Below are 26,613 nucleotides of genomic sequence, written 5' to 3'. Positions count from 1 at the left end.
AACAGAATTTAGCAAACAATTTTATTCTCCAGGCAATAAGACAAGAACATAAAAATAAATTCATTGAGAATGACTTGCTAGGTTTTGATGCAAGAAAATTAACTTGCAGTCCCTTCAATTCAGTTGCTGTTTGGGTGCTCAGCCTCCAGAATAGAAGCTCAAAGATTTTTGAAACAGTGGGGTAATTCTCCTATACAAGGTTAGATTTAAAACAAGGAGTCATTTTAAAAAATCTACATGACAAGTTCAAGGTTCTGCAAGAGCGCTTTCCTCCTATTCTAATGTATGTAGACCATTTCATACATTTTAGGCATACACCCATAAAGCATAATTCACAAAGCAGATTTTGTTGGTGTTTTTACATATAAATGTGGCTTTGAGCCACATGTGTAAAAATGACACTTTAAACTCGCGGGAGTGTGGAAAAACTGAGCATGTGGAAACACATGACCCAACATTTTTCAGCAGTCATTTAAAAGCCTACATTATTTTTAAACCATTCTCATATCCTTCACATTAAAGACTTCAGCCTGGCCTAACACTGAAAAAGACAAGTTGTCTTAGAGTTATGACATGTAGTATCTTTAAAGAAGAGAACCCTGAGTTCATGGATCATGATAAAAAACCATTTTATGTTGACTATGCCCCCACATAAGAATCTTGGCTTTCCTTTAAGACCCAACTGGTGCCAGATTGCACCCTGGAAGAGCTTGGATGGTCCAAGAAGGAGACAATTGTTTTCACAATGCAAAATGCAATCATGATCTTGCTGGCTTATAGTCCCAGTGGGGTGGGGTGAAGGACCCAGGCAGACACTTCATTTCACACTGCAGGAATGAAAATCTAAGTTCTGAAAGCATCCACTGCTGGGGAAATAGTCCATCCTTAATGAGGCTCTTCCATCCTTCTGCCTTCAACACACCTGCCTGAACTCTTTGTGTTGCTTCTTACTGAGTAACTGAATGTTGTCAGCTATCTCTCAAAGCTTATGCTCTGGCAGCTTTTACCCCCTCCTGACCTGTAAGCATGAGAGTCCAATGCTCCAGTTCTCAAAACTTCAAGATTCCAAGGCTTGGATGGAAGAGAAGGTTTTAAGAAAACATAAAAGGGACAAGTTTCTGATCACAAGTCTTTTTCTGAAAGTGCAGAAACCATCCAAACTCCTTAAGACAAAGTCCAGTTGGAGCACTGCCCATCAGTTGTTCAGCATCTCAAGAATGCTTTCCCGTTTTCTCCCCCTGATCACTGGCTAAGTGGGGAGGATGAACCTGAACAACAACTGCAACTTGCTGGCATGGGCTCAAGTTCCTCTTCAGCTTATAGCAGCCACCTGTCCACTTAAACATTCACAGACTATACGTTGCCATTCAGGCACTTTTGCTCCATGGGGCTTCCCGTTACTTGCTGCTGCCGCCGTCTTAGGTGGTACTTCTTGATCTTACTTCTGTAGTGCATGTAATAAGCCACCCCTACTGCAGAAGAAATAAACACTACACAGAGAATCCCAATTATGATTCCAAGGATGTCAGGCTGGTAAGCTGTGAAAGGCAAAGACAAGTGGGTTAAGGTTATGGGCCTAAGAATTCTGCAGGGCTGCAAATCTGCAGAACACACACAGCTTTGCTTTTTAAAGGGCAAAATTCAAGCCCTCGTGATTGAAAGGACATGTAGGTTGCTCAAAAACCAAAAGCTCAAGTAAATGAGCCTGGACCACAGAGATTCTGGCCTCTTTCGCTAACTTTAAGACCTCTGGTGATTCCTACACTTGGGTTGCTATTGAATGCTAGGTGTGACTAATCCTCCAAAACTAGCTGCTTTCCGGAAGTTCCTGGTCTTTTAAGGGTTGGAAGTCTGGTTGCAAATTGAAATGCTAAGACAATTGAGCTAATCTGCACATTTCCGAAAGTGGAATTTTGTGTAGGCTACACACAAATTGGAGGTTATGAAGCACTAAGGCCTATCAAAGGGAACACAGGAGCAAGTGTCAGAAGAGTCAAGTCCACTGATTTGGGAACCTGAAGGCATCACTATTACCTGTGGTAAGTGCACACTTTTATGTTGGTCCACTGTCATCTCTGACTTCCAGAGGCTGGCACCTGACAAAAGCTGTTCAGCGAGCCAACAAGCGTGTGCAAGATTTCAACAGCACTCACATCAAAACCCCAAAGAGTCTTTCCGTTGGACCTGTGCAATTAATGCCTGCGGGTTGTTAGAAAACCCGGCCAGTGGCCTGGCTCGGCTTGCCATCCCATATCCAGCTGTGTACTATCTCCAATCCAGAAAGATTGAGGAAGGTTCTCTCTGTTGGCCTCCTTGGGATCAATTTATAACCTACACTTTGTCCTGCTTTTTAGCAGAGTAATTTTAAATAATTCCACATTCTTGGCAGTCTGCTACAAATCCAAACCATGTGAGTCTCTCTCTCTCTCTCTCTCTCTCTCCTTCTCGTGTGTGTTTGTGTGTGTGTGTTTCATTGGAAGACGATTTGGACAAGGAGGTTAACTTACATTTAATGTGTATGATCACATCCCTTACATCAAATCCATAGGCGTTGGTGGCATTGCAATGATAGATGCCACCATGCTCTTTTGAGACTTGCTGCTGTATCCCAATGTTGTACGACACCTCATCTTTCCTGCATTCAACAGTTGGTGGTGGGTTTCCTGAGGCTGAACAGATAAAGGTCTCTTCACTGCCATCCTTCCAGGTCAACTTATCAGGGCAGCTAGAATCACTCATTTGGGGCGCATCTGGAATGGAGAAGACAAACGTGGTTGTTTTGCCTTGGCCATAAGGGATGAATTGCAGCATCTTATTTCATCATTGCAAAACCGCATAAGATTTGGTGGTAATCTTGTGCCCTTTAGGCAGCGTGCGCAGGATGCTCATGGATCCTAGAAGCCACCTGGATGCTCCAGTCTAGCAGCTTGCACAGAAACTTGAGAATCCCAAGGCTAGTCCATGCATCCGTATTCACTGCATGACGCATGTGTGAATAAACCACCAGAGGCCAAGCACCATAGACGGAAGTGTCGTATCACTTCAGATCACAGAATGCATTTCAGCTGAGCTCAGTTCATACATTCAGGGTCAAAACAGATGTGATGTCAGGAGTTAACATCCATAATCCAGTCCTACAATTATTATTTCTTCTTAAAGAAAGCATGCTAAAAGAAACCACAGGGGGGTTGGGGGTGGGATTGAACCACAGCACTGGAGGGAGTACACACACACACACACACACACACACACACACACACACACACACTCATAGGTACTAGTATATCCCTTGCACACACCATTTGGTATCTCTCATTGGGACAATTTGGACCAATGAAATGGTTGAGGGAGGGAGGTTAACACACTCCCAGCTAAGTGGCTCGGGTCTGAATCAGTCCCTCCCTGCCCCTGGTTTCACTGTTTAAAAAGAACCGGACATCCAAACACAATCCTCCCAGCATCGAACATCACATCAGATGTGAATAATCAGGAGTTGATCAGGTTGTGCAAGTGGCTCCAAGATTTGAGAAAATGCATTGGGAACTGACACTGGAAAAAAGTACAGCTATAGGACCTGTGCTTGGGTAGGAAAGACCTGATGGCTTCCAAGAATAACCTCTCATTTTATAGGCCAGCTTCTCAAGCAATTTCCCTAACCCTTATTTTCTCATTCATGGAAATTAATTAATTAACCTTACACAATAATTAACCCCACAAATTGTGCATATATCACATTGATCCCAATGATGAGCTAAATCTATATTTGGTCTGCACCACTTCAGAAGGCAGGGGATAGTGGGGGCTGACATGACTCAGTGCTCCATGATGCAAACAAAAGATTAAAAACTAGCATATAACGGAGAAGGCCGGACTTCCGGTTGGTGCCAGCGCTTAATGGCGGTCCTACCTCCGAGCTCCGGAGAAGGACTGCTCCGCAAGTTTGGGTCTTACCCGCTACGGCGAGCGGGGGACCCCTAAAATCTCAGGCGCTGAAGCCTGAGAACAAGGAGATTCGGTGGGCACCTTTGCGCCCCCCGGTACTGCGAAAGAGCCTTTTTAAAGGCTACGGAGCGGCATCGGGAGTGAGCGCGGTGCTGAGAGTCGTCACCCAGCCTGCGGAGTGAAGCCGCGTCGCCATAAGCGGAGAGCGCCGATTCCTTCCTGAAAGAAAATTTGGACTGAATTCCCGTGAGTAGGAACTGAAAACAATTGGGACCCCTCAAATTCTGAAAATCGGACTAAAAGCGGGGAGGTTAAATCAAGGAAGTCTCCCTCCCCCCGACTGCATGAAAATGAAAGCAACGGAACTCTAAATCTGCATCCGTTGAAACTCGCTTTTATATAACTAAACCGGACACTCAGACCTTAGATCTCCCCTCTAGCTAGCAGGGCAGAGGGGAGGTGAAAGAGACTTTAGTAACTGCACGACCTATTTACAGTAAAAATCCTCTGCTGTCTCAGCTATAAAAGTATGAAACGGTCTGCCTTTTAGGACAATAGAACACTGAACTGACTTTCTCCTGTAAAAGTGATACTGCGATACAAAGTTTATACAGTGCCTGGCTACAGTACATTACAAGATGAAACAGTATATATTGGGAAACAGTGGCAATTTGTAGCTATAAGCCTCCAGTTATACTTGCTTTAACTGCGTTAAAAAACTCTTCTTTTTACATCCTTGGATATTCTCCTTTGTCTTTGTACTTGGACATTTTATTTTTGGCCATTTTGATTTGCTCCCTCTAGAGGGTAAAGTAAAACTTGGCACAGCTTGGGACAGTGGAATTTTCCAACGGGGAATAGCTCCCGTGGGAAACGACCTTGACATGAGTGGCTCACAAGAAGAGATAGTCACAAGAGCCAAGACCAAGCAACAACAACAACAGCAGCTGCAGCAACAGACAAAGAAAAGAGGCTCAATTTCAGGCGTAACTATTGGATCTGCAGGAACAACAGGACAAGAAAAAGGGACGGCTGCCTCTATGGATGCCGTGACAGAAGCCCTGCTTAAAATAAATCAATCTTTGGAGTCTCTGACAAAACAGACTTCAGAAAATACACAAAAATTAACAGAAATATCAGTAAGACTAAACCAGAATACAGAATCAATAAATAAATTGGTGGAGGAAAATGCTACTACGCGTAAAATTGCTGAAGATGCCAAAGTTACTGCTGAAGGGACACAAGAGAAATTAGAGCCGATCGCTAAGAAGGTTTATGAACACGACGCAACTTTGGCCCTGTGGGAGTTACAGAGAAAAGAGAGAAACTTAAAATTAAGACTGATTCCAGAGAATGAAGGAGACAATCTTGTAGAATATCTGACATGGGAGTTTGCTGACTGCTGGGATCTTGAAGAAGACGAATTCAAAATTACAACAGCTTTCAGACTGGGCAAAAAGCAGGACAGAAAGACCCCGAGAGACTGCCTGATTACATTTAGATCCAAGGACGAAAGAGACAAAATATTAGGACTACACTTTGGAAAGGCCTTACAAATCGGAAATTCAGCTATACAGATTTTTAAAGATATTCCAAAATATATTCTGGATTTAAGAAACTTCTACAAAGATTTGACTCTTCTGCTGAAGAAAAACTCTATCCGCTTTAGGTGGGAATTCCCACAAGGACTGTCATTTGATTACAGGGGAAAGAAGGTGAAGATAAAGACTATTCAAGACAAGGACAAATTTTTAGCAAGAAATCAGGAGGACCTACAGAAGGGGACAGTGGACGTACTTGCAGAACAGAGGAGAGTACTAGATATCTTGAATCTCTCGTTTGGACAAAAACCACCACCATCAGAAGAAGAGCAACAACTTGGAGCTGTTGGAGGAGTTTCAGAAAAATAATAAGATGGCCTTGCAATTCCTTAGCTGGAATTGTAATGGACTGAATGGGCCTTTGAAGAGAAGACAAGTGTTTCATATTTTGAACAGAGAACAATTGGATTTGATATGTCTACAAGAAACTCACATAACTAGAGCCCATAGAAGACTACTTATAAATAAAAGACTAGGACAAGAATTTATTGCATCAGATAAAGTCAAGAAAAGAGGAGTTGTAATATACGTGAAAGAGAAATGGGCCCCAAAAATGATATTTAAAGATGAACAAGGGAGATATCTGGCTGTGGAGATACAAATACAAGGAGAAAAACTTTTAGTTGTGGGAATTTATGCACCAAATGAAGGCAAATCTGACTTCTTTAAGAGACTTCATGAAACTCTGATGGACTATCTGGATTACAATATGATAATCATGGGAGACATGAATGGTGTGGTCTCCACTAACATGGACAAGGCACAAAGACTAACAGTTAGCAAGGAAGGGAGACTTCCTAAGACTTTCTTCGAAATGACGGAAAACATGGATTTGATAGATATATGGAGAACAAGGAACCCTCTGGAGAGAGAGGGAACCTTTTTCTCTCAAGCAATGATGACCTGGACCAGAATCGATCAAATTTGGATTTCTAGTGGTTTGGCTCCAAAGGTTAAGAAGGTGGAAATCTGCCCAAAAACTTGCTCCGACCATAATGCCGTGAGGATGGAGATGAAACTTACAACAACTGGTCAATTCAGATGGAGAATGAATGACACCCTCTTTCGAGATAAGGAGATCCTTATGAAGGCCCAAAAAACTCTAAAAGACTATTTTGAAATAAATTTGAGGACCGACGTGGAAAAGAGAGTGATCTGGGACGCAAGTAAAGCAGTGATGAGAGGCTTCTTGATTCAACAAAATTCAATAAAGAGGAAAAAACAAAATGAGAAAAAAGAAAAGATTTTGGAAAAGATAAAAGAAGGAGAGAAAAAATTAAGAACAAAACCAAAGTCCCAGGAGATTTTAAGAGAGATCAAGCTATATCAAATACAATATATGGAATTGATGAACCAGGAGATTGAATGGAAGATAAAACAAATGAAACAAAAGACATTTGAATCAGCAAACAAATGTGGCAAAGTTCTGGCATGGCAATTGAAGAAAAGGCAGAAATTGAATACGGTTACAAGCCTAGAAGTGGATGGAAAGAATATATCTAAACCTAATGAAATTAGAAACTGTTTTTTGAGTTATTTTAAAAAGCTATATACTCAAGGTTCGCAAAATGAAGAAGATATAGACAAATTCCTTGATAAATATGGATTACAAAAAATCTCTCATCAAAGTAAGATGGATCTGAACCAGAGAATATCAGAACAAGAGATAGAGGCCGCCATTCAGAACATGCAATTGGGCAAATCTCCAGGACCAGATGGACTGACTTCTAGATATTACAAATCGTTGAAGGAATGGTTGACTCAACCATTAAAAGAAGTCTGTAATGAGATCCTTGAGGGAAAGAAGGCACCTGAATCGTGGAAAGAAGCATATATTTCACTCATACCAAAGACAGAGACTGAAAAGACTCAACTAAAGAACTACCGCCCAATATCATTACTTAATGTGGATTATAAAATTTTTGCAGACATTTTGGCAAAAAGATTTAAAAGAGTGTTGATGGAAAGGATTCATAAGAACCAAGCAGGCTTTCTCCCTAAAAGACACCTGGCAGACAATGTAAGGAATGTAATAGACATTTTGGAAAAGCTAGAGGTGAATATAAACACTAAAGCAGTATTGATTTTTGTGGACGCGGAGAAAGCCTTTGATAACATTTCTTGGAGCTTTATGATGAAGAACCTTCATGGGATGGGGGTAGGTCAAGGTTTTGAGAATGGTATGGCTGCAGTATATTCTGAACAAAAGGCTAAATTGATTGTAAACAACGTAGTAACTGAGGAGCTTAAGATAGAAAAAGGAACACGACAGGGGTGCCCAATTTCCCCATTACTTTTTATTTCAGTTCTGGAGGTGTTGCTGAATATGATAAGGAATGACCAGCAGGTTAAAGGAGTGCAGGTCGGAGCTAAACATTACAAGTTAAGAGCGTTTGCAGATGATTTAGTTTTGACTTTACAAGAGCCAATCACTAGTACGAAAAAGGTTCTAGAAATAATACAACAGTTTGGCCAGGTAGCTGGATTTAAGTTGAATAAACAAAAAACCAAAGTTTTAGGAAAAAACTTAACAGATATGGAAAAGGAGAAATTCCAAGAAGAGACAGGGCTGACAGTGGTTAAGAAGGTCAAATACTTAGGGGTTTATTTGACATCTAAAAATGTGAACCTGTATAAGGACAACTATGAAAAATGTTGGTCAGAAATCAAAAAAGATCTAGAAATATGGTCAAATTTGAAATTGTCAATGTTAGGCCGAATTGCTGTGATCAAAATGAATGTATTGCCTAGAATGTTATTTTTGTTTCAGACCTTGCAGATTCTTGACAAGTTGGAATGTTTCAAGAGGTGGCAGAAAGATATTTCGAAATTTGTCTGGCAGGGCAAAAAGCCCAGAATTAAATTTAAAATATTGACAGATGCAAAAGAAAGAGGGGGTTTTGCCCTGCCAGACTTAAAATTGTACTATGAGGCAGCTGCTTTTTGCTGGCTGAAAGAATGGATGCTCCTCGAGAATACGGATATTTTGGATCTGGAGGGTTTCAACAATGCTTTTGGTTGGCATGCATATTTATGGTATGATAAAGCTAACAGCGCTTTTAAAAATCATATTGTTAGGAAAGCACTATATAATGTTTGGACAAGATATAAAGATTTGTTGGAAAACAAAACCCCTAGATGGGTCTCACCAGTGGAGGCTAAAGCAGTGAAGAAACTCAATATGGAGGTCGGATGGCCGAAGTATTGGGAAATTTTGGAACAGGATGGAGATAAGTTTAAACTACAAAGCCAGGAGAAACTGAAACATAAAGTACAAAATTGGTTTCAATACCGTCAAATAATGGAGTTTTTTAAACAGGATAGGAAAATTGGCTTCCAGGTGGAAAAATCAAAACTAGAAACTGAATTACTAGAACCCAATACTAAGATCTTATCTAGAATGTATAACTTGTTGCTGAAATGGAATACACAGGATGAAACAGTTAAATCGGTTATGATCAAGTGGGCACAGGACGTTGGGCACAATATCATGTCAGCTGACTGGGAATGGTTATGGAACACCGGTATTAAATTCACGGCATGTAATGCCTTAAAGGAAAATATTATGAAAATGGTTTACAGGTGGTACATGACTCCAGTCAAGCTGGCAAAAATTTACCATTTGCCCGATAATAAATGTTGGAAATGTAGAGAGACTGAAGGTACCTTCTATCACCTCTGGTGGACGTGCCCGAAGATTAAGGCTTTCTGGGAAATGATCTATAATGAAATGAAAAAGGTACTTAAATGTACTTTTCCTAAAAAGCCAGAGGCCTTTCTCTTGGGCATTGTCGGCCAATTGGTGTCAAAAGGGGATAGAACTTTTTTTATGTATGCTACAACAGCAGCAAGAATACTCATCGCGAAGTATTGGAAGACACAAGATCTACCCACGCTGGAAGAATGGCAGATGAAAGTGATGGACTATATGACATTGGCTGAGATGACAGGCAGAATCCGTGACCAACGAAAGGAGACGGTGGAAGAAGAATGGAGAAAATTTAAAAGCTACCTTAAGGACTATTATAAACTTAAGGAATGTTAAAGTGTTGTGGTTTTCAGAGACAAAGGGATACAGTGATATAAGCCCAGAATATAGAGAAGACTAAGATGACAGAGGCTGGAAGTAACAATTGGGAGTTGCTAAAAAATTTTGGACATTGGGATGCAGAAAGGGGGGGGGGGAGGGGAAGTCCAAGAAAAGAGGTTTATGAAAATATGGTATGAAACTATACGTGTATGTTTGTCTTTTTAAGTGTTTGTTTGTTATTTAAAAACTTTGTAAAACCAATAAAAATTTTATAAAAAATATATATATATATATATATATATATATAACGGAGAAGGCCAGGCCTGTTTTTGAAGTTCAGGGATTGATTGTTGTGCTGTTTTTGTTGTAATTATTTGTATGTTTTAATTGTGTGTGTGCGGTTTTAATTCTACCAATGTTTAATTGTTTTTTAATGATTGGGGTTTTTTTTCTATGTTTTTAGTGGTTCTTATTTTTATCTGTTAGCTGCCTTGAGTTCTGTCAGGAGAAAAATCGGAATATAAATAAATCAACCACCACCATGTATAAAATAGCTCTCAGCCATGTGAGCCCCTGTCTACAGTCTGAAGTGGTACAGTCCAAGCACAGGCTGCCTCATGCAGGATTAGGCCTCGATAGATGGACAACAAGCTGCACAGGTTGGGTAATTCATTCCCACTGCATAATTTATTTATTCTTTGTTGCAGAATGTGAAGAGTTCTGAATCTCTAGAAATAAAATATTGTTCAGAAGAGCATTTCCTACTCACAGAAGACAGTGAGATTTGCAGCTGTCTCTTTCACAACCGAGCGCCCATCAACCTTCAGCTCCACTTTGCACATGAATTGCCTCCCATTATCCTCTTTCTGGGCCGTCAGTGAATACTGCAGAGAAGGACCATCTCCGGAGAGTAAGATCTCCTGGGTGTCACTGATCCGCAGGATGACACCAGGGGACTTGGAGCCATCAGACCTGCACATAACTGTCACGTTTGTGTTGACAGGGATTTGGGGGTGGTCAATGTGCAGGGTGGGTTTGGGCAAACCTGCAAGAGAATGTAGCAGAACAGCCATTACCTATCTACATTGCTTGACTGACTATAATTATTACACCATGAGCTAAACCCTATCAAGTTAAAATTTTTGGTGAATTTTTAAAATAGGCTTGAGGTAAATTGGCAGATTTTAGCCATGATGGTGAAATAGCTTAGAGCTCTCCATACTTAGAGGCAGTGTACAAAAGGTAACAGGTAATAGATAAAGGACCTCTGGATGCTTAAGTCCAATCAAAGGAGACTATGGGATGAGGCAGTCATTTTGCTTCAGGCTGAGGGAGCCGGCGTTTGTCGACAGACAGTTTTCTGGGTCATATGGCCAGCGTGACTAAACCTCTTCTGGTACAATGGAACACCATGATGGAAGCCACAGCATGCGAAAACACCATTTACCTTCCTACTGCAGTAGTACCTATTTATCTACTTGCATTGGTATGCTTTCAAACTGCTAGGTTGGCAGGAGCTGGGGCAGAGCAACGGGAGCTCACTCCATCATGCGGATTTGACCTTCCGATTAGCAAGCCCAAGAGGCTCAATGGTTTAGGCCACAGCGCCACCCACTCCCTGTAGAGGCAGTGTACCTGTGCCAGGCAGGGTACCAGATGCTAGGGACAAACAGGAGGGGCAGGGGAAGCTGTTTCTTTTCCCTACTGTTTGTGGGCTTCCTGGAAGCATCCAGCTGGGCCAGACAAACTGATCTAGATGTTTTTTTGGACAGGCAGGAAAGTTCCATTCTGTTGCTCAACCCATTCATCATCCCCCCTCTTGGTGTGGAGACGTTGGCCAGACTCTGCTCCCTGGAATTGCATGTTGAAAGGCTGTTAACTAATGGGAGCCAAATGTCTGTCATTTTGACAGGCATGCAGGGAAGACCTATGCCTGGCAGCCCCACTGCAAAAGGCTGTACTTTATAGGTGTTGGGCCAACAAATGCTGGTGGAATGAGCTCAGCATTAGCCTGCTGAAGAAGAAATATGATAGCCAGCTTGAAATATCTAAAGGGCTGTCACATGAAAGATGGAGCAAGCTTGTTTTCTCCTTCTCCCAAGGCTAGGACCTGAACCAATGGTTTCTAGTTACAAGAAAGGAGATTCCAACTAAACACCAGGAACAAGTTTCTGATAGTAGGAGCTGTTTGACAGCGAAACATGAGAGGTAGTGGACTCTCCTTCATTTGAGGTTTTTAAGCAGAGGTTGGGTGGCCACCTGTTATGGATGCTTTAGTTGAGATTCCTGAATTTCAGGCAGTTGGACTAGATGATCCTCAGGTCATTTCCAACTCTACAATTTTGATTCTATGAAATCCAGAAATGATACTCACTGTAAACATTCACAGTGCTCTCTGCAGTTTTGGTCACTGGTCCCAAAGAGACTATGCAGATCAGCTGATGTTCTCCTGCTGATATGGAGGTCACCTGAGCCTGGGCACTCACTTTGTGCCCTGATACGTGGTTGCTGGAGTTCAATCTCTCCCCTGCAAAGAACAGCTGAAACGCTGCCTTTTGAACCGGAAAAAGTCCAGACACCTCACATTCCACAGGCATGCTAGTATTGATCTCTACAGAGCCCAAAGTTTGAAGATATGGGTCCATAGGGAAAACTGTGAAAACCATGAAAGAAATCATATCAGTTATGAAAAGAGATATCACTCCCATAAACAGGCAGTGACCACTGATGCCAACAGAAATGAAAACAAAGCTACTGAAGAAATAAACTAGAGGTTTGCAGAAGTTAAAACAAGTGAGCTTTCCCAAAAAACAAAGGAAGGCAGTAAAGATATCCAAACCAGCCCAATGAACATCAAGCCTGCTCAGTTGGCTTAGATGTTAGTTGGCTTCCATGGACTTACTGCCCTCTCTGGTTTGCGGCAGATGGAAATAAATCATAATTACAGGTAGCCACCTATACCAAAAAGATTACAACCAGTTGCAGTTTCATTCAGTACCCCCAGCCTTGCAGATACAGTAGCCCTGTCTGCACCCCAATGCCATTTCATAAATAAAAATGAAATAGATCCATCATGGATGCAAAACAGTAGCAAGAAAGAGTGTCCTTTCTGACATCCAAGGGGATCTGTATGGGGGAGTGACAATGCAGGGTGGGGGGGCTCCATTACCTCCAGAGTTTCTGCTTGGATTTATGCCCATTAGCAGTCAATGAATCTGCTTCTTTTGCCATTGTGCCCACTTCTTTTAGAGGACGTGGGGCCTCTGATGTGAACTCACCAACAGTCTCCAGCGATTTGCTGAGGGAAGCCATTTCCAAGAAGGGCCCTTCCGGCCTCAGGTCCAGAGCTGCGCGGCAGGTGACTTCCTCTCCGTGGTCATTCTGCTGAGCGGTGATGCTGTTGCTTGTCACCACAACATTGCCGGCTTCAGGATTCCTGTGGTCCTCAAAGGTCTCCACATACAGCCTCCTCTCCCCTTGATACAAGGTCACGGTGAGGTTCCAGATGGGGGCAACATCGAAAACTCGACAAGTCACATTATACTCCTTACCCACCTCCACCTCTGGCAGCGGATCCAACACTACGTGCACCGGAGCTCCTGGAACGGAATAAAAAGTGATAAATCCTATTGATTTGACTTTCTTCAATAATATTTTATTCTGGATTGTTGTTGTTTTTTAAATGTTGTGAACCAGTTTGAGATTTCCCCCCATAAAAATAAAGCAGTATAGAAATGAAATGAGTAATGATAATAATTTATTTCATTTACAGATCACTTCCTATGAAACAGGTCAAAGCAATTTAACAATAAAAAAATGAATAAACAATTGAGTATCAAATACCACCCAATCTTCATTGGTTAATAAAATTCAGAAGTAATGGAAAAAGAAAGGATACACGTTTTGTGTTTCTTTCAACGCCAGTCTTGGAAGCAATCCCTGCCGGGCATCTCAGGACCAGGGGGCAGCATGTCCAGACCTTAAGGATGAGACCCATGAGGTCTCTGCTTCAGCTAGGCAGCCCCTCTCACCCCACTGCCGTCTTCCCTCCTGCCTTTGCAAAGATAATTTTGCTTGGGAACCAAGTGAGAGCTGACTTGGGCAAAGCCATTAAGAGCTAAGAAAGGACAAAACTTCTGGGCATGCCACAGCAGGCTGAATTATGCAAAATATTAAAAGTGGCAGGAAGCATGCCCATTTGATTAATTTACATAATATTTACAGGTTGCAGAATGTATCTCTTCAAGGCACAGACATTTCCACTGTCGACTAAAACGTCATCAAGGATGGGGCAATGAAGGGAATTCTATAACTTGGGGGCTACCGCAGCAAGGCCCTGCCCCTTGTTCTCAGCAAGTGAACCTCTTTCGATGTTGGGTAAACCCTCCAGGCTTCTCTATCTGGTTCTCAGAACTCTCCTCAAGCTGCAGCCCCTTTCCCCAGACCATGCCCCTCACCAGCCCAGCTCTGCAGCCTCAATGAATGATTTTGCCTGTTTGGAATATGTCCTTGAACTTGGATGTCTCTTCCTTGTCTGGATGGAGGATAGAGAAGATGCATGAGTGTAAATTGGACATTAATTTCTCCACCCACTTTTGCATCTGGCCCTGTCCACCACTGGTAGTGCCCCTGGGCTGTACAGAAAAGAATGCAGCCCTTGGGCTGGAAAAAGTTCGCCCAACTCTGAGGTGGGCCAAGCAGCTGGGCCTTGGAAGGGAACCTCACCCTCTGGGCAAATGGCTCAAAGCTGCTTGGGGCTTTTGAGGTTGGCACCTGCCTTTCACTTTACAAGGAAACTTCCAGGGCAGCTTAAAAAACAAAAGCATAAAAACAAAGCTCTTTTAATAAAAACACTCTATAGCTGCACTGCATTTCAAATTGTTCTTTCTTTCTGCTGTTAAACTGCTTTGAGATGCTTTATAAGAAGTAATTCATAAATGGAATTGAACAAATGATAGTAACAGGAGGAATTGCAGTGCAGCAACATAGAAGTAAACATCAACAGCATTCAAAGCAGATTTAAATGAGGAAATAAAAGAAAAACCAAAGGCCTGGGCAAATACAGAAGTATCCTGCTGGTGCTGAAAATGCAACAGCGTCAGCACCACAGTGAACTATTCTGGGGAGACAGTCCTGAAGACAGGGCTCCAATTCCAGGATCACAAATGACTGTGCAGGAGATCCCTACCTGGTCCCCTGGACAGCCACTCCAAGGTAGATTACCGGGTTATGTGGATTCAGAAAGCAGCTGTGCATGCTCAGGGCAGTAGCCAGCCACTTTCTTTCCTGGCCTCTTGCTGAATTTGAATCCATGCCCCTCCTATTTTCCACTGAATAACCTTCAAGCCAAGCAGCACTCCAAATCCTCTGCCCTGAGTGAATGATTATTCCAGGACTGCCCAGTATGTGACTTACGGTAAACTGTGGTGGTTATCCTCTGATATTTCTGCTCTGTCCCCCCACAGGTAGCAAAACACAATGGCTTTGGTTCCCACTCAGTAACACTGGTGAGATTGAAGGCTTTCCAAGTAGGCCCAGTCCCTGCAGCAACGGTCTGTAAGCTGGTCTCCAAGCCAATGTTCTCACAATTGGAACTGCAGTTTAATACCATGGAATCTCCATACTTCACTGCAGGCTTTTCTGGCCAAATCCTCAAGTAGTAGTCCTCTTGTTGAGCCTCTGAAAACACAATAGATATGAAATGGAAACAAGAAGAATTACCGACAAAAGAAGAGTGGCAAATGAAGTTAATGGACTATGCAAAATTAGATAAATTAACAGGATGGATTCAAAACCTGCGGGATCAGAGATTCTTAGAAGACTGGAGTAAATATTTGAACTATTTAAAAAGCAATTGTAATAAACAGATTACGCTAGTAGGACCGCAAGAAGTTTCTGTAAGGAGGAATGTGTGAAATATTGCAATGAAGATTATTAGTTAATGATTATTAACTAATTAATAAGATTATTAGTTTATTAGATTATTAGTTAATGATTAGTTAATGATAAGTAAAAGTAATAGAGAAATTAAGAAATGCAGAATAAGTGATAAAGTATGGAAAATCTTCAGAGGTGCAATACTAAATAGTTCTTAATTAAAAAACCCAATAAGAAGCAATAAAATGGTGAGATTACAGTGGGGGGAAAGAAGCAAGGAAAAGGCAAAAGAAAGAAAGTAGTAATACCAAATAAGGTGAAACTGAATAAGGTGAACTCTGCAGTTCCACAGATTGTTTCCCTTATCTCCTTCAGTCCAGAATACGCCTGTTTTTAGCCAAATCTTATTAATTTTTAAGAAACAGGTGTCCCTGCTCTAGAGAGAATGACTCCAGAGAGTGTCCAGTTTCGAGAGACTTCCGGGGTGGCGCCATCGGCAATGGCGGACTCCCTCTGATCCGGAGGGACTAGCTCCGCGCGAAACGGGTCTTTTCCGCTACGGCGAAGTGGGGACCCTTTTAAAAATCACAGGCGGATGAAGCCTGTGACCATGGGACTCGGCGGGCACCCTTAGCGCCCCCCCAACCCGCAAAGGAACCCACTAACGGGCTCCAAAGCGAAGAGGGGGAAGTGGCGCGGTGCTGTGAGTCAACTGCTATTTCCGTGGAGCGAAGCCACACAGCCGTTGCCAGAGCGCGCTGCCTTTTTCCTGGGATCACCTTCAAGGCCAAGGTGATCCCGACAATTGCCTATGCCATCTCAATTTGGGGGACTTTTGTCAATCTATCTCACCTGGAGGTTATTCAAAATCAATTTTTAAGAGGGATATTGAAACTGCCCAACTGTGTAAGTAATACAGCGTTACGCATGGAACTTAATACTGTATCCCTGGAAAACGCTCTGTGGAAGCACATACTTTGTCATTGGTTATCTCTATGGCACAATCTCCCAAACTTGTACTTGATACAATGTATGTGGAGAGATGATTTCCAGAGCCCATGGGTAAAAAATTTACAGCTGAAAATTACGGCAATGGGAATCTCCCCATCCAAATTACTAGAGCAGGACATAGTTCCAGCTAAAAGAACAGTAACCTGTAAACTAGAGGAGATGGACTTGCAGCAGAAAATGGTCTTGGGCAATGGTACCTGCTCACCTCTAAACCTTGGTTTATTACCCCTCTTAAGGCTCCCAAACTATTTGAATTCCTTAACTTCTTCGGCTCATAGATATGCCTTTGTAAAGGCAAGATTCAACACCTTCCCATCGAACGTGCTGAGAAATAGATTCTCCAATGGACAGATATCGCTCTTATGTGATTGTAATAGTGGGGCACCGGAATCGTTGCATCACATAATTTTTGATTGTGCTCTTCACTCATCGGCCAGGAGCAAGTTTCTTGCTCAATATCTAAAGGAATTGCCAATGATACGAATGAAGCCAAACTGAGATATCTACTAAATGATGATGACCCCCTAAGATCACTCACGGTTGCCAGATTCTTGATCAGCGTCCTATCCCTAAAGAAGAGAAACGGACTCCTGTGCGGCTCGGAAAATCCCTTTAAACCATGATCTATGTTTTAGGATGTAACTAGGTGAATCACCATCGATGTCTTCTATTAATTTATGAGCAGAGGGTGATGTTTATGTTACAAATTTATTGTAATGTATGATGTTGGTCTTTTGTTTTTGTTCTGCTTTGGTTCTTGTCTGTTTTTTGTAAGTTTTGACGGTTTTAAATTTGGAGGTTCAAGTACATTATGTTGGTATGGGAAACTGTCGTGTGACGGGCCAATGGCCGTAATAAAGATCAATCCAATCCAATCCTGGGACAATTTGGCTTCTAAAATAAGCACCCATGAGTACTTAAACTTTGAACAATTGGACTTTAAATAAGGACTTGTGAGCAGAAAGGAATTGGACTTAAAAATTTTATTTCAATTTGGTACTGAAACGGGAAGGTCTAAACAGGAAGTCAGCCTTCCATTTCTTTGTAGATAGAATAAAGCAAAGACAACATAAACTAGAGCTCAGAAAATCGCTTCTAAAGGATTGGCTTTCATCATTTAAAATTGTTGAACCCCCCTTCGGCAGCAGGAGAAGAAGGGGGATCTTTTCTGGACTGTTTAAACCTGCAGAAGTGAGTTTAAAGTAAAGTAACTTTCCATCATCCTGATCCTGGAGCGGGGTGTCAGGACTGACGTTTGAAGCTCATTGACCAGAGACAAACGCTTTTGACAGATAGCTAAAAGAAGAGAAACACAGTGATTCCATTGTTTCCTTTCGCACCTTAAAGGAACAAATATTGACAAAATATCTGAAAAAAGGAAACTCTGTTGCTAGACTTGTCTTTAAAAGAAAGATTAAACAGAAGTTTTCCCCCTAGAGGGAGACTGTGAAACTGTAACCAACTCCTGGGAGCTGGCAGCTGTTACAGATTACAATCGTGGGACTAGACATCTGACCTTCAGGACAATGTAGTCAGAAGCTCTGTTGTGTGCTTTCTATAAAACAAATGCCCTACTGGAACAGCTACATGAGAAGACGAATTTGATGTCTGATTCGGTTAGAAATTTTGAACAGGCAGTGGGAAAATATGTGGAGCCCATCCAGGAATTAAATCAGGAGTGTGCCCTGACACAACAGGCCCAACAGGAATATGAACTTTCGGATTTGACAAACGAACTTGGAAAAAGCCAGATTTGGAAAGAAAAAGTTTGGTTTGGAAATGGGGGGTTGGATAGACCCTCCTATGCAGGGATGTTTGGACTTTTCAAGTCTGGCAATGGGCCGTGAGATGTTTGGGATTGTGGGGGCTCTCAATTTTGGAGGGATTTTGAAACATGTCTTTAAATACCACATGGAATTTAGTGTCGATTATGGAAAAGGGGCTGATCTGTCGAGAAGGGTCAAAAATATTGCTAAGCTGGAGTTCCCACGAGTGAAACGAGCAGGAGAAAAGGGAAAAGACAGTTACAAATATGAAGAAGAGTTGCGGAAGGGACATGGAAGAGACTTAAAGGCCTCGGATATAAGGATACCAGGTTAATGCGCCAGATCGATGGGATAATAAGGACTGACAAAATCCGGGACCAGGAGGAAGGGACGCGGGATGAAGATTGGATTTGTTTTTATTTCTTTTTTTCACTACTAGGGCTGCTTTATAAAATTGATGAATGTTAGAAAAATGTTGGAATGAAACTACTTGGCTTTAGTAAAAATGTTTAAAGAATTATGCAAGAATATTATGGTTATGAGAAGTTGGTAAAAATAAGATTTAAGTTTTAAGTTTCAAGGTTTTTTATAGTAAGATAAGATTAAAATAGTTTAAGGTAATGTAATGTAATGACAGAATATTATGAAATATGGAAAGGATTTGCTGTGACAATTAACAACCAGGATACAAGGAAGGGGAGGAGGAGGAGGTCAAGGAAAGAGGGTAATGATAGTTGAGAATAATGGATTTGTTTTTAAATGTTTTTAAATGTTTGTGGTGTATTTTTCTTTTTGTTTTTTCTCTCTTATTTTGAATTTGTATATGTATGGTTGGAAGTGGCTTGTTTTTCTTTTTTTCTACTTTGTTTTTCTTTGGTAACTTTAAAAAAATTGTTTTCTTCAGTAAATATCATTTTTTAAAAAACAGAGAGTGCCCAGTTTCCGTGCCAGGCTTGGCCCCCAAAGTCCTCTGCCCCCACATCTTGTTGCAGCGGCCAGATAACGGACTCCGCGAGTAAGACAGCCCTCTCCTACCCTGGAGAGGTTGGCAGGACTAATTACCCTCTTATTAGCCCTGAATTTCTGGCACGACTGGGGGTCCGACCTCATGGGGAACAGCCATTTCCCTCAGCAGGAAACATAACTCAGCTGATAAAGCACGAGACTCAGGGTTGTGGGTTTGAGCCCCACGTTGGGCAAAATATTCCTACACTGCAGGGGGTTGGACTAGATTATCCTCATAATCCAACTCTACAATTCTGTGCTCCTTCTGGGGTAGTTTGTCCACCTTTGATCCCCACCAGCTCTCACCTGTGGCTCCTTGAAGCTGTCGGCATGTGACAGCAGCCACACCCCAGAAATGGCTTTGACTGGCCAGCTTAACCACATGAGGGTATCCAATGGGACTTCCCCTGCATGTGAAGACAGGCTCTGGCAGATTAAGTGGAGGAAACCAATAGTGGGCCACAATGGTCAATAATGTGTTTTCTGCACGTGCTGTAGAGGGAAATGAGGGGCAGATGGGGATCATCAACCTGGGAAGGCAGCCCATCTAGGAGAAGGAAACTCTGATCCTAAAGCTCCGCTGCCTTGTGGTTATACTCATTCATGAGAAAGGCTTTGGGCATAAACCCTGACGAGAAATCCATACCTGCTGCCTCACAGGACATCTTCAGGAGAAGAAAAGGCTAAGGAGCAAACCCTACACAAATTCAGAGTGGAGTCCAAAAGATTTTGGCCTTGTATGCCTCTTTCTGGCAACTCTTGCAGCCAGCTGGTGCCAAGAGTATCGCTCTGCTTTCCTTTGGACCACATCAGTGAGGCCAAGAGGGGGGTCTTGTCATCTGGGCAGCCCAGGACCACCATACACACTGCTCAGGCTTGTGCCCCACAGAGATCACTCTGGGGCTGCGAACACAGCAAATACAACGCAGGAGTCAGCAGTTACCAGTTACCAGTCTCTGCAGCCACAGCAGGCGCTATGATTCTCCAGCGGTTTGACTCCCCCCCCCCCCGAGAGGCAAACTCCATTGTGTCCATTGAGACAGACAGATGCCAACAACAACAAATGATATTTTAAATCAGGCATAGGCAAACTCCGGCCCTCCAGATGTTTGGGACTACAACTCCCATCATCCCTAGCTATCAGAACCAGTGGTCAAGGATGATGGGAATTGTAGTCCCAAACATCTGGAGGGCCAGAGTTTGCCTATGCCTGATTTAAATCCATTAATGGTACTGATTAGCCATTGAAATACTGGAGTCCTTTTGCTTCTATTTTTAAACAGAGGCTTCTGTTCGTGGAACCAATGCCTTCTCCTCCCTCCCCCATGATTCCTGAGAATTAAGAACAGAAGCACTGTAATAGAAATGCCTTAGGTGTGACTTTAAATCTCCTTTGAGGAGACTTTTAGGCTTCCTTTTTCCTTTGTTTAATGACTCACTTTTTGACTTGCTCTTTAGACTGCTGCCAGTAGATCAAGAAGAGGAATTCCCTGCCACTCCTTATTCTGATTAGTGCTGAAAGAAAATCAGGCCCTTTCCAGGAATGGCTCAACTCACCAAGTGAATTACAAGAAGAAATACTGGGGCGGGAAGGAGGAATACATCAAACCCTTGGAATGCAAGGCTACACAAACACACTGACTACGGATCGCAAGCCCCAGAAAACACAGAGGAACCTAACTCTGCCAACATGTGTATAAAGGTAAAGGGACCCCTGATCGTTAGGTCCAGTCGTGATTGCTATCTCCCCAGAAGAAATATCCCTTATCTTCATCTAACCCTTCCATCCCAATAATCTCACTTTGCAAATACAAGGAAATACCGGTAATAGTACTGGGACCTTCAATCTGGAAACCTCCATTCACTTGGTTTCATAATGCAGAGTGAAATGCTAATTTCTCAGGACCTCACTTAAGCAAATGTTTGCTTTGGCGAAACACTTTGAAGGACTATTGGGGGGGGGGTCTGTGATTAGATGTCTCTTTAAAACAAAAACTTAGCAGCTGGGGGGGGGGCGCTAAAGAAGAGCTTTAGACTGCCTCCCTCCCAAAGTAGTATTTGTCCCATAAGGGAAAACAAGTATCGTATGGTTGGCATCAGGAAACAATGGAAGAGTGCACCTCAGGAGTGAAGTCAAAAATGAACTGGGATTTTATTTTGTGAGGTGGTGGGTTCCACTTAAAGGCTGACAGCTTAATTTAGAATAGGAAGATAACTGCTTTAAAAAATCCAGTAACAGTGCAATTTATTCACCCCCACAAAAGGGGTAATATCATCATTCAAACCTTGCCCACCTTACCCCCCCAATTCTGAACACCTAGGATTCCTCATGACTCAAGGGAATATTCAGCATGGACCCTATAATCACATTCGCTGTGATTGAGAGTGGAGAATGATAGGGAGAAATCCCCTTTCAGTTATGAACTGTGATCATGGCAGGGTGCTTAAAGCAACTTTTTAAGAGTGCAACCGTATACATCTATCATAATGTCTACTCAATAAGTTAAGTCACATTGAGATAGTTAAGTGCTCAACAATTCACAGACACTAAAATATAACCCCCCCCAAAAAAAAAACAACCCCTGAGTGTGGCAAAAGGGATATAAACGTTTGTGTTGGCTATATAACAATGCCACTCAGAAAAGCATTTTGGCACAGTGGAGAGGTGACAAACACGAGCAGCCTTCATGGTGAAGGTGGGGAGGCAGATCTGAATCTGGACTTTCCACGTGCAAACTCAACAGTGTAGCCCAAGCCTCCCAACCTGATGTCCTTTAGATATTCCAACTACTACAACTCCCATCATTCCTAACTACAATGGTACCTCGGGTTACAAACTTAATTCATTCCAGAGGTCCGTTCTTAACATGAAACTGTTCTTAACCTGAGGTACCACTTTAGCTAATGGGGCCTCCTGCTGCCACCGCTGCTTGATTTCTATTCTCATCCTGAAGCAAAGTTCTTAACCAGAAGTACTACCGTATTTTTCGCCCTATAGGACGCTCCGGCCCATAGGACGCACCTATTTTTTTGGGGGGGGGGGAATCAAGGGAAAAAATTTGATTTCCCCCCAGGTTTGCGCAGCCATCCCCAAGCTAGAAGAGGGAGAAGGAGCGCTCCGTCTCCCTCTTCTGCCTTCAGGGACAGCCTCCCAAGCCTCTGTGGGGCAGCGCACTGCGCTGCCCAGCAGAGGCTTTGCGCAACCATCCCCAAGCTAGAAGAGGGAGATGGAGTGCTCCGTCTCCCTCTTCTGCCTTCAGGGACAGCTTGGCCCACTATCCCGCGAGCTTGTGGGGCTGGCGGGGGGAGAAGCAGGCTTGCTTCTCCCCCCGCCAGCCTCCAGATCAGGTCAGGGAATAGCGGGATGGCGGCGCTCCGCCATCCCCCTATCCCCCGAGCTTGTGGGGCTGGCGGGGGGGAGAAGCAAGCTTGCTTCCCCCCAGCCTCCAGATCGGGTCGGGGAATAGCGGGATGGTGGCGCTCCGCCATCCCCCTATCCCCCGAGCTTGTGGGGCTGGGGGGGGGGAGAAGCAGGCTTGCTCCCCCCCCCCAGCCTCCAGATCGGGTCGGGGAATAGCGGGATGGTGGCGCTCCGCCATCCCCCTATCCCCCAAGCTTGTGGGGCTGGCGGGGGGGGGGAGAAGCAGGCTTGCTTCTCCCCCCGCCAGCCTCCAGATCAGGTCGGGGAATAGCGGGGTGGCGGCTCTGCGCCTCCCCGCTGTCCCCAGCTTTTGGGTGCAGGCTGCTGCCCGCAAGCCTTGCGAGCCCGCGGGACATCCCACCGGGCTTGCAAGACTTGGGATAGCTTCCTGAAGCCTGGAGAGCGAGAGGGGTCGGTGCGCACGGACCCCTCTCGCTCTCCAGGCTTCAGCGAAAGCCTACATTCGCCCCATAGGATGCACACACATTTCCCCTTCATTTTTGGAGGGGAAAAAGTGCGTCCTATAGGGCGAAAAATACGGTACTTCTGGGTTAGCAGAGTCTGTAACCCGAGGTGTTTATAACCCAAGGTACCACTGTATTCACCATTAGGAGTTGGAATCTCCCTCAGGAGGTGGTGAACACTCCTTCATTGGAGGCTTTTAAGCGGAGATTGTATGGTCATCTGTCATGGCTGCTTTAGCTGAGATTCCTGCCTTGCAGGGGGCTGGACTAGATGACCCTCAGGGTCCCTTCCAACTCTAAAACCCTATGATTCTATTATTCTTTTGGTCTAATATCTGGAGGGCACCCGTTTTTGGAAGCCTGTCATCAAATACTGCCTGTTATGTCTGGCAAAGGGATGCACCTACACGTGACGCAGAACATTCATGCTTAGGGTTGCAATCCTCTGCACACACAGCTGGGAGTTGTTGCTGACATCCATTTGTCTCGAGGGACAAGGCATCACCAGGGGTGAAGTCAAGTTGCTGGAGAATCATAGTGTCTGCTGTGGCTGCAGAAACTGGTAACTTGTAACTACTGCTTCCTGCATTTATAAAATTTGTGTGGAGGTCCTGGGCTGGCCAGATGACAAGGCTGATATGGTCTGCATCATGTCTGTATCAGAGTGAAAAAGTTTTTGGAAGCCACATGGCAGCAACTTGTATTTGCCACTGAGTGCAGCTCAGGCCTGGGCATTCCAGACTTCGTCTCTGGGGAGTTTCCCCAGGCCACGCCCTCTAACTGGCCCTGTTCTGAACCAGCCCCAGTGCGTTTCCCTGCCTTAAACTGTGACGATGCCTCCCATGCGCCTGGATGGGGAGGACGTGCGTGTGGAAACCCCCGATTCTTGTGCGGCTGGAATGCGTTCTGTGCAAAGATTAGAGTCACACCCATTGCTCTGCTCACCTTTTGCGTCTGGCCTTGCAACGCAGTCCCCCTCAGGCTGAAAAAGGCTCCCCACCCCAATGCAAAACTATTCTTGCCTTTCTGATGAGCATATTATGTCTGTGTTTATCTCGATCTAGCTCCTCTCAACTCCCATACATCAGTACATATGAGGGAGAGTGGTCATTTGAATTGAGGGAAAACAGGCATTTGGAATTCCACAAGGAAGACTAAAGTATAAAATGGCTTTAGTGCTGAGTATTTTCATTATATAAATTTGTGGGTTGGTTAGCTATCCCCCCCCCCCATTCTCTGTTCTATGTAACTCCAGAGATGCACCCGCTTCCAAAGGCTGTGTTCTCTGAACCAGTGAAGCAAAACTGTGTCTCCACTCTTAAGACAAATGCAGTGGATATCTACAAGGCAGCAAGAAGGCAAACACAATGCTGGGAGAGAATTCTCTCTGGGCCCGGGGACATGAACATATGAAGCTGCCAGACAGCTGGTCCATCTAGAGAGTGACCAAGAGTGGGCAAACTTCGAGCTTGTTAGAAATACCTTGTTTTTAATAAGAACCCCAAGATCTACAAACCAGAGGCAGGTGCAAAAGACATACAGCTAGAATTAAAGATCTGAGCATGTTCTCCTTCTAGGGATTTCTTTTTAGTACCAGAACTGAACTGAGCTCTGATCACGTCCTTTTACACACACAAAAAGGTCTACCTCTTGTTTAGCTTTCTTCATCTCACCATTCTAATTTTAGATAGAAAAAGAAATGTTGCTTTAAAAACAGACGGGAGTCAGAAAGCTGCAAACCCAGAGACCAGTCAGAAGATCTGCCCTCTACCTAGCAGTTCTCTCCAAGGTCTCTGACAGTGACTCTCCAGCCTTGGGACCTGGGACCCTTCTAGCTAGTGATGCTACCAGGAATTGGACCTGGGCTGTTCTGCATCCAAAGCATGTGTTTGAACCCTGGGCTTTTGCCCTCCTGGACATTTTACCTAGACTGAGCTGAGCTTGAGGTGGCTGCCCAACTGGATCCAAACAATCACAGAACCAGAGAATGTTTCCACCAGAGATTGGAATGGTGTGTATGTTGTTGTTGTGATTTGCTCTTAGTGAATGTGAACTCATACTTTGGCACCATAGCATTTTTTTTAAAGTTTCACAACTGTGTCTGTTTCATCTGCTCTAACTGAAATTTTAATTGAAGCCACCTGCATTGACATCTTTCTTGTTTTCTTCTTGTAATTTTGCACTACTAGAGTTCATGAACCATAGAATGAATTCATTTTCATTCACTTCTCACACTCCTGAGTCCTTCCATAGATATACTAATCAGCTCACTCACAGAATCAGGCAGAAAGTAGCCAGAAATGAACTGCTGCTGCTTTTCTCATTCCAGGAAGCGTAACACCAAGCTCAAGCAAAACTCAGGGTTTCCCCCAGCTAAGAAAGGTAGGAATGCAACCCTGCGCCTCAGCCCAAGAGGAGGGGAGGTTGGGGGGTTCACGGCAACCCCCTTCCCTCCTCAAACCGGGAGCGGAGAGCCCGGTCACAGATTTAAGCGAAATCAAAGAAGCCCTTTGCAATGCCGTGGCTCAACCCTGTGAAGTCTGGCTCAGAGAAAGTGCCTCTGAGCATATGGAGAGTGCATTTCTGACCCTTCGCCCCTTCTTCTCAAACGGCGAGCACGTGGTTTCGGCCTTCGAGACTCGCCCTCGCCCTCGCCCGCCCCAGCACCTTCGGCCGGCGGGACAGACGGACTCCCTCCCCGCCCTTACCTTGCGCGGCAGAGCAGGCGGCCGAGGCGAGCAGCAGCAGCAGCAGCAGGAGGGCGGCGGGCGGGCGCGGCATGGCGCGGAGCGGGCGCTGCGGCCGGAGAGCCCTTCGGGGCGCGGGCGACGCCGACTCAGTCCCGCTTGTGGCGCCCGCAGCCTCTCGCCCCAGGTTTATACGCCCCGAGGCGCTTCCGGGAAAGGCTCCGCTCACGAGGGTCGGGGAAACTCCCGCCGCCGCCCGGCCCCCTTTCCGGGCCGGCCTCGTGGGGGCGGCGAGGGGCTGCGCTGGTCACGGAGCCGGGTCAGGCGCCGCCTCGGGAGAGGCTTTCCGGCCCGTTTCCCCTTCTGCTCCCCGCGGGCACCAGGCGCCCCCTCAGCGCTCGGCCCCGACTCAGGACCGTTTAGGAGCGCGGATCCTCGGGGAAGCCCCGTCTCAGTCGGGAGAAGGCGAAGCCGATTCCTCGGGCGAAGAATTCTGTCCACAAGCTTCACAAAGTCAGGCTCTTCGGTGTCTGTCCTGGACAACTCTAAAAACGGAGTGAAACCGCCTTTCGGCCCCTCCATAGCTGTGGGCGAGGAGCCGAGGGCGCCCCAAGCAGATCGCCCGCCCGCCCGCGCGCCCTCGGCGCCCCCGTCCCGCCCGCGGGCGGCAGCCTGGGGATCTGCCAGGGGCGCCTGGTTTGCCTCCCCCCCCCGTTGTGCATGACGTGTATATGATGTCACGCAACCCTGCCCCCCCCATGTGGCCCAGGTTGAGGCATCGACCACACGTGGATCGCGCGCCCCTCATT

General features: G+C 44.6%; 1 protein-coding gene across 1 annotated transcript; it reads right to left on the bottom strand.

The window, feature by feature from the left end:
* Positions 1 to 25,946, bottom strand: LOC309522510 (intercellular adhesion molecule 1-like). Its single transcript, XM_082205839.1, has 7 exons — positions 25,826 to 25,946; positions 14,989 to 15,252; positions 12,852 to 13,172; positions 11,948 to 12,226; positions 10,343 to 10,618; positions 2,508 to 2,750; positions 1 to 1,538 (listed from the first exon to the last, which is right to left on the bottom strand). The coding sequence occupies exons 1-7, from the start codon at positions 25,896 to 25,898 to the stop codon at positions 1,354 to 1,356; spliced, it is 1,641 nt and encodes a 546-aa protein (XP_082061965.1). The 5' UTR covers positions 25,899 to 25,946; the 3' UTR covers positions 1 to 1,353.
* Positions 25,947 to 26,613: the final 667 nt, after the last annotated feature.

Source organism: Podarcis vaucheri (genome assembly GCF_965113315.1).
Source record: "Podarcis vaucheri genome assembly, chromosome: 17".
NCBI lineage: Eukaryota > Metazoa > Chordata > Lepidosauria > Squamata > Lacertidae > Podarcis > Podarcis vaucheri.
The sequence above is the reverse complement of the archived record's forward strand: the minus strand, read 5'-3'. Positions and strand labels throughout refer to the sequence as shown.

What these genes read in the sequence shown, in the direction of transcription:
- LOC309522510 (XM_082205839.1), bottom strand. Translation starts at nt 25,898, where the DNA reads ATGCCGCGCCCGCCCGCCGCCCTCCTGCTGCTGCTGCTGCTGCTCGCC. An exon ending in CGCCTGCTCTGCCGCGCAAG is followed by an intron (nt 15,253 to 25,825) that starts GTAAGGGCGGGG and finishes TTGTGTTTTCAG; the next exon opens with AGGCTCAACAAGAGGACTAC. An exon ending in TGTGATCATACACATTAAAT is followed by an intron (nt 1,539 to 2,507) that starts GTAAGTTAACCT and finishes TGCCTTTCACAG; the next exon opens with CTTACCAGCCTGACATCCTT.